The following is an 11,513-nucleotide window of genomic DNA, read 5'->3' as shown; positions in this document are numbered from 1 at the left end:
CATCTGCGATACAGATTGACTTGAACCCCTTAACCTGGCTTATTAGTTTCATGGTTCAGAGAAAGCCTACAGTGACAGCATATGCTTCAGGGATTCATAGTGGGATGTGTGCATTCGATCTATTCAAAGCTAATTAACCAGAGGAAGAATACAGTCTTGTGGTGGTTGTAACCTGACAATAGAGGAACAGCATAGCTTTGCAGCATTCAAATAAAGCAACAATACGTAAGATAACAGGAATAAACAAGGCTTTAATGTAGATAAGGGCAATACTTTAATTCTAATAAGTTAGTCTCATTTAGCAACATTTTTACTGACAAAATCAAAATGGACGCTTCAGCACTCAACAATTAATAAAATGTAAATATTCTCTAATCATTGTTTACACACTTAAAACCAGTTACAACATAGTGGGGCAAAAAAGTATTTAGTCAGCCACCAATTGTGCAAGTTCTCCCACTTAAGATGAGGCCTGTAATTTTCATCATAGGTACACTTCATCTATGACAGACAAAATGAGAAAGAAATCACATTGTAGGATTTTTTAATGAATTTATTTGCAAATTATGGTGGAAAATAAGTATTTGGTCACCTACAAACAAGCAAGATATCTGGCTCTCACAGACCTGTAACTTCTTTAAGAGGCTCCTCTGTCCTCCACTTGTTACCTGTATTAATGGCACCTGTTTGAATTTATCAGTATAAAAGACACCTGTCCACAACCTCAAACAGTCACACTCCAAACTCCACTATGGCCAAGACCAAAGAGCTGTCAAAGGACACCAGAAACAAAATTGTAGACCTGTACCAGGCTGGGAAGACAATCTGCAATAGGTAAGGGGCTGTTTTTCTGCAAAGGGACCAGGACGACTGATCCGTGTAAAGGAAAGAATGAATGGGGCCATGTATCGTGAGATTGAGTGAAAACCTCCTTCCATCAGCAAGGGCATTGAAGATGAAACGTGGCTGGGTCTTTCAGCATGACAATGATCCCAAACACACCGCCCGGGCAACGGAGTGGCTTCGTAAGAATCATTTCAAGGTCCTGAAGTGGCCTAGCCAGTCTCCAGATCTCAACCCCATTGAAAATCTTTGGAGGGAGTTGAATGTCTGTGTTGCCCAGCAACAGCCCCAAAACATCACTGCTCTAGAGGAGATCTGCATGGAGGAATGGGCCAAAATACCAGCAACAGTGTGTGAAAACCTTGTGAAGACTTACAGAAAACGTTTGAGAAACTTGTTATTGACCAAATACTTATTTTCCGCCATAATTTGCAAATAAATTCATAAAAAAATCCTACAATGTGATTTTCTGGAATTTTTTCCCTAATTTTGTCTGTCATAGTTGAAGTGTATCTATGATAAATTACAGGCCTCTCATATTTAAGTGGGAGAACTTGCACAATTGGTGGCTGACTAAATACTTCTTTGCCCCACTGTATGTATTCTCGCCCTTCCACAGGTTGCTCTCCAAGCAATATAATACAGATTGTGTACTTGAAAAGGTGCAGCTAGTTAATAAATGTACACCTAGGCTGGGATTCAAACTGAGGCGTGCTATAGAACAGACTAAGGTCATTTACGCTTGAGCCGACATGTGCAGTGGTAACCGTGAATAGGATTTCCGAAAATGTCTTAAAGGTACATTGTCGGCTGTCTAGTGCGTCTGCTCTAACGCGCCTTAAATTTATTCCAAGGCATCTCAAATAAATCAAATGTTAGATATGTTATTGTCAACAGTAACATATTGTGAGTACAATCACACACGACTAAATAAGGAATACACAAAACATGCAATAAATGTATGATCTATCAGATAAAACGGATACTTATTTTACCCTTTCATACTGTATACTGATTTTTCTATTGTTGAGATGGGTGCAAAGGCCTCATTGTCACCACCAGAAGGCTTACAGGTATACCCGAATGACAAGGCAATAATTCTGAAAAAGCTCATCTTGAATCCTTCGTACATATTTTGGTTGTTGAAAGCATCTACCCTCTGACAATGTAACGTATAAACATTGATAAATCATGTCAAACATAAAAAGACAACATTTGTTTTCTTTTGGAATTCATGATTTCAAGCTCAATTGATTGATACAGTAAATGCATCCTTAACAGCTGGTCCAGGGTCAATTTGTTGTTTAACTCAATGGTAAGGAGTAGGACTGGTTGAGAGAGATGACCCTAGAACAGATGTTAACAAAATAACCATAACCTTGTTGTGCATTATGCTAACTTATAGCGTAGGATCCCTAGACGTGAATCAGGTCGCAGATCTATGCGTTGTGAAGCTCATGCTCCTGACCACTCCTGCCTACTGCGTCTGGGTTTGACAGAGGGTCCAAGTCGGCGAACAGGTTAAACCAGGCTGAAAGGTCTTTGGCGGTCTCTGGCGTCTCTGTACAATCAGAACCAAAGGTAAACCATCTCACACAGTAAACTTGGATGTTGAATAGTAAAGTCTTGTTTAATACAGGGCTTCATCTGACTCAGACATTGTGCTATTCCTGGTAATATTTATACCCAACAAGTACTCCGAAAGCGCTCATAAACACAGGTTCTTGCTGGAAACAGCTTTTTTTATGAGCTAAACCCTTTCTTTCAATTCTATTCATATGTTTTACTCGTTTGGCCCAATCCTACCTCTCGCTGCTGTTGGCCTAGAGGGGTTCTGATTGGCTCCAGATGATTGCTCTGTTGCCTGGGAGATGGGCTGTGGAATGCTCGTGGCCCAATCTGGAAGGGAGATGCAGATTTAGACCCATCTTGAGGGGATACACATCGTTGCTCGATCCAGGAGACCATAAATTACTTTCACACAGACCTTTTGTATGAACAGGACTTTGTGCAATAGACAAGAATATTGCAATTATTGAACACTGCATGTCTTTACCAAATCTATGCATGTTCTCCAAAATACAATTGTCAGTCCATAACCATTTCAAAGGTCAAATAAGGGGTACTTAATTATATCTGTCCAGTTTCACGCATGCACTAGTAAGTATGTTTTTACCCTGTACAAGTGTGGTGTGAAATGGAAACTTATTTAATAATACATTTAGATCCACATGAGGTTTAAAGATTATATTTCAGTATGACTGTTCACTTCACTAGCCCGTACGGTGAATATAGACAAACACAAAAACAGATGATGGACTAGTAGTCGTTGCCCAGACCCAGAGAGAAATGGAATGGAAAGAGATTAGTAATTAGCTATGGGTAAGCAAATCAAATAGCCAGTGCCTATTACTTATACAGCTGTAGTTTAAAAAAACAAAAACATTTTAGGGCCACTTTTCTCTGTGGAAATAGTTACGCATGGTGAAAAAAAGGTTTATTTGTTGAAGTACTTATTCAGAGAGAAGAAAAACTGTCAAGGCTGACTGCACAGCCCTAATTATGTATTTCTGGGCTCATTCATAAAATCTAACCAACCACAGGGTTGAATTTAATTACGCCAATACAAATTGATTCAATTGTAGCATGCTTCATACTCTGGTCAGGGATTTCTCCTCAATTTAATCAAGGATGATCTTTTACATGCTTTCTCTCCACAACATCCTGTGTTTTGGAAGAACTATACAGTGATGCTTCACATGGTTTGTTTTCAATGAAGAGCAATGCAATCTGACCAATTAATAAATATGCACAACAGTGTTGTATCTCTGACCTGAGAGCGAAGATTGGAGATTGTTCCTGTTCTGGTCCAGGAGGTGAGATGGGAGGAAGATGGAGTCTTCCTCCTGCTGGGGTTCCACTAGGCCCCCTCTACTCGTGGCTCCGCTCCCCTGGTCCCCCTTACCAAACACCTCCTGCCACTCCTGTGAGAACTCGCCCTCATCCAGAGACGTGCTGCCCAGAATCTCATTCAACAAGGCCATGCTGTCCCTCTCTCCACCCTCCTCCTGCTCCTGACGAGAGAAGGCTGAGAGAAGATCCTCAGGCCCTGGAATAACCAATCAAATACTGTGTTATTTAGAGGTGGACAGTGGGGCCTAATAATGGGTAGTTGATTCTGTTTTTTAGGGTGAAATAATTTCACATGATCTGTTCATATATTTTTCTCTGATATTCATTTAGGACACATACGTTGAGGTGGTGCTTCTGTACATTACCTGTCATTTGTCTATTAAGGTCAATTTCTTCAAAGAATTGTCCAGAAGGTGTCTTGGTTTGAGCTGCGCAGGATGAGAGTGAAAAGTGCATGGTAACTAGGTTTAAGGCCTAGATTCAATCAAATTAAGCTTTCATCCGGATTCCATGCAGCCAATGGCAATGTCCGTGATGGGCATAATACCGGTAGCCACTTGTGGATTTGACAGCTCTAACACAATTCCACCTCAGACACGGGCAACACAACAGCTATGCGGGTGTCGGGAATCTGATTTAATCTAGCCCTAAATCCATCAATATAGAACAAGTGTGCGTTACAATGGCTTTTTAATTAGTTGAAATATTCATAAATACACTGTTGTCCGTTACCTTCTTCATTGGACTCTTCATTGGGATCTATTGAGATAAGTCTAAGGACAACAAAAAAACACATTACATGTAGTGTACAGTATAGGATCCTGTGTACCATAATGTAAGACTTTAAATTAATTCTGTCATGTGTGGATTTCACTTACTGGCCATCTGCAGTCTCCTCAAGATCAGTCTTTGTTTGGACTTTCTTCTCCCTCTTCTTCGATCCCTGAGATGACAGTTTATCCATGGGGTCTTGGAGGCTCTGGAAGGAGAAGAATAACATACGGACAACGTCACAAGACATGACACCGAGTGCTGTCATCTAAGTGCGGCCTTATGGTGAAACACACCGTTCTTCGTTATTGTAAAGTAAAACACTGTACAGACACCTTTTGAGTATATCATAGATATAAAAACGGACTGTTCATCGTTTCCAAAATCCTGACAAAGATGACAGGGCTCCCGAGTGGAACAGCGATCTAAGGCACTGCACCTCAGTGCTAGAGGCATCACTACAGACCCTGATTCGATTTCAGTCTGTATCACAACCGGCCGTGATTGGGAGTCCCATAGGGCGGCACACAATTGGCACAGTGTCGTCCGGGTTAGGGTTTAGCCGGGGTAGGCAGTCATTGTAAATAATAATTTGTTCTTAGCTGACTTGCCTAGTTAAATAAAATAAAAAATATGATAGAGGCCTCCCTCACCTTGATTGTAGAGAACTCATATTGCTGGCAGCCCTTAAAGCTCTCATGAATGGCAGCCATAGTGTGAGACGTCTTCTCCCAGAAGTGCAACAGGGTGGTCTGAAACACACACATACTTATTAGCACAAGGCTGGAGCCAACAATTACTATTATGCAATAATTGTTATTTTACTTTCTGTGCATACACCACTCCTTGATATTCCAGTGTACCTGGTATGTGGTTAAAACATGAGAAAGCAGATTGCAGCGGCTGGCTCCTAATAAATCGACTTTCTGGCAGACATCATTCTTCAGTTTGTCAAAGCTTGTTTTAGTGGTTCGCACCTGCACTTGAACCTGAGATGAAATATTACTCAACAGAAGAAAGACAGGCACAACATTGCATGGAATAAAGATCACACATGAGAATACACTGATGTTGCAAGTGCAACTGAAGTCTTTCTCACTCAAGATAACCCTTGAGTGTAAACCAACACAAAACATGCCTTTCCCCTAGTTCCCATGAATCAGCTCCACACTGAAGTACACAATCACACACAACACATTGACAGTAAATTGCACCATCTAGTGGTAAATATAACAATTTCCATTTTCTGTTTGATTCTATGAAATTCTGATTTAAATTTGCTCTAAAGAAACTGGTACAAATGCTTAATCAATCTGGCCCACTGACTTCATATGATTGAGACCTATATCTAAAGAGAGTATGCTAACCTTGCGGAATTTCTCCATCTGTTTGTGTGTGTCTGGATCGAGCTCCTGGGATACATCCTTCATCCAGAGCAGTGCTCCACGGTATTCCGTCCTGGACTGTTCCATGCGGTTCACCGTCAGCCAGGTGTCAGAGATGGCCCGGTATCGGAAAGTCTCCACCTCCTGGTAGAGGCGAGACAAAGGACTACGCAGAGACAGCCTGAGGGGGACAAAAGACTGTCATCAACAGAGAACAAATCCACTCATCCAAATGAAGTGCAGCTGACACAATGTGGATGAGTGAGTGAGGAGCAGCAGCTGGACGAAAATATCCATTTAGATAGAAGATGATTGTCTGTTCACCTTTTTTCTGCTCCTGAATCTTTTGACTGGGTTATTGTTACTAAAGCTTAAAGATGTAGCAGCAAACAGTAAGTAAACATACACTGATAAACCTTCACCTAAACAACATGGATTATCATAGCACTCTCTCAATTGTGAGTCATCAGTTTCTATTCAAACACTCTGGGTACTGTGTTGATACAGTGCAGGCCTATGTCTGTCGGAATACAAAGCTGTCACTGTATGCCGTTTTCTTTCTCTTTTTGTCTCCACACAGCAGACTCCTAGCCTGTCCCTTAGGAGCCAATTGACGCAATCTTCTATCTCATGTCTCTCTACACTGGTAGTCTGTCTTCTCCTCTGTAAGAGGGAGACTACTCATAGTGTGTGAGTTTCAAGTTCATTTTCACCCCCCAAAAATGTACCTTTATAAATATAACATTCTATGCATCGTCACATTTGCAGACTTATGTAAGATATGTAAGAGCCCACTATTCATAATGTGATGAGTAGATTGGATAGTCATGATATAGGCTAATAATATAACTCAATCACTGTTTGCAAAAAAAGACTGTTCAATGCACGGCTGAGCGTGTAGTGACAGAGCTACAGGCTATATCAGATATGATTCTTCTTTCTTTGCACAGGAAGAAATGTGGCCTTTCATAAACACATTTCATGCAATTCTACTACACTTTATAAGCAGAATATTTTTTTATAAATACGACAACAATTACAGGGTAACCTAGTCTGCTGAGAATTTTAAAAAATTGAAAGAGACACAAATACATACAATATGACGTCCATCTAACCCGGAAGAGGAAATGATTGTCCAAAAACAAACTTTCAAGTGGCACTGATCAGTGAACACTCACCGGGGATATATAGCGGATGGTGCTGATAAGTTTGTTCGCTTAATTATGTTGAGAATTTTGATAACTAAAAGACAGTATTTTCATCGTCCTCTCTTTACAGCAACAGCCATTTGCTTTCAAAACTATTTTTTTCCCACGATTGGATTTTGAAATATTGCAATATGCCTGGCTGAGCCTCTGCTTTTCACTGGCAGTCACAACTCAACAATCATCTATTTGGTATTTGCCGCGCACGCTGAAGAAATTGCGGGCCCTTCCGACTGTAGGCAATGCGATTTAAAACAATTCACAGCAAATCTTTTTTTACATTTAGAAGATGCTCTTATTCAAAGTGACTTACAGGTACAATTGGGGTAAAGTGCCTTGCTCAAGGGCACTAAACACATTTTTCACCTAGTCGGCTCAAGGATTCAAACCAGCGACCTTTCAGTTACTGGCCCAACACTCTTAACAGCTAAGCTACCTTCCTCCCATTTTAAAATAAGCTAATGATCCTCTGTGGACAAATCATGCTTTCTGGTGTAGTAGCCTATTTTGAATTATGACATTTTTTTGTATAGACAGGAGTAGGCTAAATCATTTTGCCAATTTAATTCCCCTAGCCTTATGGACACGGCGCCTATGACTACTATCCTACATGTCTGTCTTACTACACTAGTAGTCTGTCTCATTTCCTCTAGTAGAGGGAGACAGACATGCAGGATAGTAGTCTGTCTCTACCTTGTAATGTAAGCCCCCTATTCTGTCTATCTATCGACACGGCAATATCCAGTGTGTCTGTCTGTCCTCTGGTAGTGTGGTTCAGGTACAAACCTCTGCTGGGAGGAGAAGCAGAGAGCCTTCCCGGTAGCCTGCATGATCTTTCCAGCCCTGGTCCGGTCCTGGGAGCCCTGTGAGCGCAGGAACCGTCCCAACTCATTCTCCTCCTGGGATAGAACTGAAGAGAAGGGATAGAACCACATGGTAGAACTCAGAGGATTGAACAGGGCTTTAGAATCCGGGTCCAGAAGAACCTTGGGTACCCAGATGTAACTGGGTCCGACATGGAAGCGGGTGCCAGATGTGAGGGTGAAAAGACTCACAGCAGATTCTTCTCTGGTACTGCTCGATCACCTTCAATAGCTCCATGCACGTTCTCTGGACAGAGTGAAACACCTACAGTGCCATGGAAAAATGACTTATGCCAGTCAACAAATATATATGCATTTTATGCAAATCTTTAACAATCATCTGCCTATGTTATGTGAGATGAACAGAGGTTGATACTTGATATTGTCAGGTCTTTGGTAATTGGCACAACAGTTGTCTGTATCTATGACAATGTATCCATGACACAGTAACAAAACAGATTTGAAGCATTTGATCTGTGAAGCGAACCTCCAGTTTTCCATCCAGGTCTGCGTCTGATGCCACGACATGTTCGTCCTCTTTCTTTCCCGTGACCTTGATGATCTTCTGTTTGGTTTTCCAGTACTTTTGCTGGAACTTGTTCACAACAGACGAGTCTTGGCTTTCAATAAAGCGGTCAAAATACTCCCGGGAGTAGCCTCCGCTGCAATGACATCCGAAACGGTCAAAGTCTTGTTACTTTATCAACCATATGGCAAAGAACAAATACATTTGTGATGTTAATTCAAAGATGGTGAGTGTTTGTGTACTCACTAATTTCCCCTCTCCATTTTGTCAGGTTACCTGTAACGTAGGTTACGTGTTATTGTCATGGCTTTGCAGGCCAACTTCAACTCCATTCACCAGGTACGTTTAGACCAATGGTGTTGGCAATGGACTAAAACTGTATGAGTTTCTACCTGCCCATTGGTTGAGGTCAAATATTAACCAAAAGTAGCTACTGTGAAAACAAAGTTGACATCCAACACCAAGTGCACCTGCTGCCCTGCTTGTTTTCCTTGAGTCATGGGCAAATGATTTGGTAGAATGGTAAATTTATTGGCCCAATCCTTCTGTTATTGAATGGATATTTTTTTAAATATATATACACCTTTAAAAAAACATTTATATAAAATGTATCATGTTAGGAGACTCATTATCTTGCTCCATAGACAGTTGAAAACAAAAAAAATATATTTTTTTAAATTGAGAAATAGGTAGGTAGGATAGATATATATTCAATAACCATTTACAAAATTAAACAAGGCTCAACCTATCATGCTAGACGTCTAGTCTGTAGGCTAACAGTGCAGACCCGAAAGGGCCTGGCAATATTCTGTCAGGATTCAGCAGCCTCTGATAATAAGGTACCTGGTTTTAGGCCTGTCGCTGACAAGGCAAGCACGCACCTTGTTCAAGACATTATCATCATCAGATAGCCAAGGATAATGCCATAACAGAAGATTTATAATAAAACGATTCCTTGCATATGAATGAATGCAATGTCCGGTTTACTCGGCCGCCGTACGAGAATAAACAGAACGCTTCGCATCATCAGCGTATGTGAACCAGACTGCCCTCTCCATATCCTTTGTGCCGCCAATAAACACATATTGACCAAAAGCAATTAATTTACATTGAGAATCACATACCTTGCTGTGTTGATAGCCTACCATTCAGCTATAGCCAACGTCCATACATTTATTCTACTATTATTGACTAGGCTATACAGCGTAATCAGCATCTCATTCTGTTGAATACAATCCTTGCGCTGAATGATCGATGACGTCATGTAACAACGCACCAAACTCGTTCCCATAAAAAAGGGTGCAGTCGCGTTTGTTGATCAAATATTTGGGATTAGCAAATAAAGCGGAAGGCGATAGGTTTGCATGAATTTCCTCCCTGCATTATATAAGTGTTCGTCGTGAAAAAAAACACGTTGCAAATAATGTTTTGGGGAGGAAAAAAAATAGTATACATTTATTGTAGGCCTATGTGAACTGTAGTGGCCTTGAGGACACGGTTGATAGTAAATATGAGAAATGACATTAAATGGGGACAGTAGGTAAAAATAGCTTGATGCCCACTACAGAGGACATTTACTAACAAGCTCCTATTTAATGTGGAAAAAGAATAATATCACACTGCTCTGAAAACTCACCTCACTATTCCTAAAATATGTACCTGTTAAGCTCTGTTTATACCTGGTTCTAAGTTGCATGTTTTGTCTTGTCCACATTCTGATTGTGCCCTCATCTTCAGACAGGTGCAGACGATTAAAAGATGCATTGTGATCTGATCTTCCAGACCTCGGAGGTAGTCAGGCACTCATTGGTCGAGATCCCCTGCTCAAACGTTGCGTGGGCATCAACCAATGGTTGTGTGCCACGTCATTGACTGCCATCGACGGACAGATTGCCACAACATATGATGTGGTTAGCTGATACCAAAAATATATGTTCTTTCGTCGGGCAGCAGTCAGCAACGCCTGAGGATATGGACAGTGAAACCATTTAAATCATCATGATCCCGCCTCCTAATCACTGTCAGGTGGCACAATTGATTTATGACATCAATATCTGTCTTAAAATAAATAAATACATATTATTGAAGAAGACAGTCATACCGTAACGTTGGTGTTTTACTCAATAAATTACTGAGAGTTTATATTTATATAGAATGTGCGACTCTCAAAATTATTTTATCTGGGTGTGCTTCAGCTATGCTTTTTATTAGATAAATATCTGTTTTAAATAAATAAATAAATACATATTATTTTCAAAGAATAGCTGCCAAATAATTTTCATACAGGGAGGGACCAGGAAATCTGGTTGCAATGCAGACACAGTGGACTGATATGAGACACATTTTAATACCACGTGTGTACCACAAGAGGTTGGTGGCACCTTCATTTGGGAGGACGGGCTCGTGGCAATGGTTTGAGCTGAATAGGTGGAATGGTAGCAAATACATCACACACATGGTTTCCATTTGCTCTGTTCCACCCATTATTATGAGCCGTCCACCCCTCAGCAGCATCCACTGGAGTAGACATATTTACCACCACAAAGCGTCTATTTACCGTCTATTTACCAACACAAAGCGATGCTGGCACTAAGACCGCTCTCAACCAACTCTATAAGGCTATAAGCAAAGAAGAAAATGCTCACCCAAAAGCGGTGCTCCTAGTGGCCGAGGACTTTAATGCAGGCCAATTTTTTAACAGCATGTCACGTGCAACAAGGGAAGAAAAAAATCCTAGACCACCTTTACTCCACATACAGAGATGCATGCAAAGCTCTCCCCCGCCATCCATTTGGCAAATCTGACCACAATTCTATCCTCCTGATTCCTGCTCACCAGCAAAAACTAAAGCAGGAAGTACCAGTGACTCACTTATTACGGAAGTGGTCAGATGACGTGGATGTACACTACAGAACTGTTTGCTAGCACAGACTGGAGTATGTTCCCGGGATTCATCCAATGGCACTGAGGAATACACCACTTCAGTCACTGGATTCATCAATAAATG

General features: G+C 41.0%; 1 protein-coding gene and 1 long non-coding RNA gene across 5 annotated transcripts; one reads left to right on the top strand and one right to left on the bottom strand.

The window, feature by feature from the left end:
- Positions 1-231: 231 nt before the first annotated feature.
- Positions 232-10,321, bottom strand: LOC118364374 (islet cell autoantigen 1-like). 4 transcript variants are annotated; one of them, XM_035745867.2, is made up of 14 exons: positions 10,186-10,321; positions 8,753-8,782; positions 8,468-8,642; positions 8,173-8,245; positions 7,904-8,027; positions 5,895-6,093; positions 5,391-5,516; positions 5,181-5,279; positions 4,635-4,735; positions 4,489-4,529; positions 4,122-4,184; positions 3,677-3,952; positions 2,650-2,742; positions 232-2,404 (listed from the first exon to the last, which is right to left on the bottom strand). In XM_035745867.2, the coding sequence occupies exons 2-14, from the start codon at positions 8,767-8,769 to the stop codon at positions 2,283-2,285; spliced, it is 1,509 nt and encodes a 502-aa protein (XP_035601760.2). In that variant the 5' UTR covers positions 8,770-8,782; positions 10,186-10,321; the 3' UTR covers positions 232-2,282. The 4 variants fall into 4 exon arrangements, with proteins under 4 accessions (XP_035601760.2, XP_035601759.2, XP_035601757.2 ...); XM_035745866.2 differs by lacking the exon at positions 10,186-10,321 and adding an exon at positions 10,143-10,160; XM_035745864.2 differs by lacking the exon at positions 10,186-10,321 and adding an exon at positions 9,631-9,812.
- On the top strand, positions 6,103-10,654 carry LOC118364375 (uncharacterized). The gene is made up of 4 exons (XR_008087889.1): positions 6,103-6,304; positions 6,493-6,602; positions 8,778-8,845; positions 10,244-10,654. It is a non-coding gene; the product is annotated as an uncharacterized LOC118364375 (long non-coding RNA).
- The last annotated feature ends 859 nt before the right edge of the window (positions 10,655-11,513 follow it).

This window comes from Oncorhynchus keta, chromosome 31, assembly GCF_023373465.1.
Source record: "Oncorhynchus keta strain PuntledgeMale-10-30-2019 chromosome 31, Oket_V2, whole genome shotgun sequence".
In the NCBI taxonomy this organism is placed as follows: Eukaryota; Metazoa; Chordata; class Actinopteri; order Salmoniformes; family Salmonidae; genus Oncorhynchus; species Oncorhynchus keta.
Note: the sequence above shows the minus strand (reverse complement) of the source record. Positions and strands in the feature narration are given on the sequence as shown.

What these genes read in the sequence shown, in the direction of transcription:
- LOC118364374 (XM_035745867.2), bottom strand. An exon ending in AGATGGAGAAATTCCGCAAG is followed by an intron (nt 5,517 to 5,894) that starts GTTAGCATACTC and finishes ATTTCATCTCAG; the next exon opens with GTTCAAGTGCAGGTGCGAAC. An exon ending in CCTTAATAGACAAATGACAG is followed by an intron (nt 3,953 to 4,121) that starts GTAATGTACAGA and finishes TGGTTATTCCAG; the next exon opens with GGCCTGAGGATCTTCTCTCA.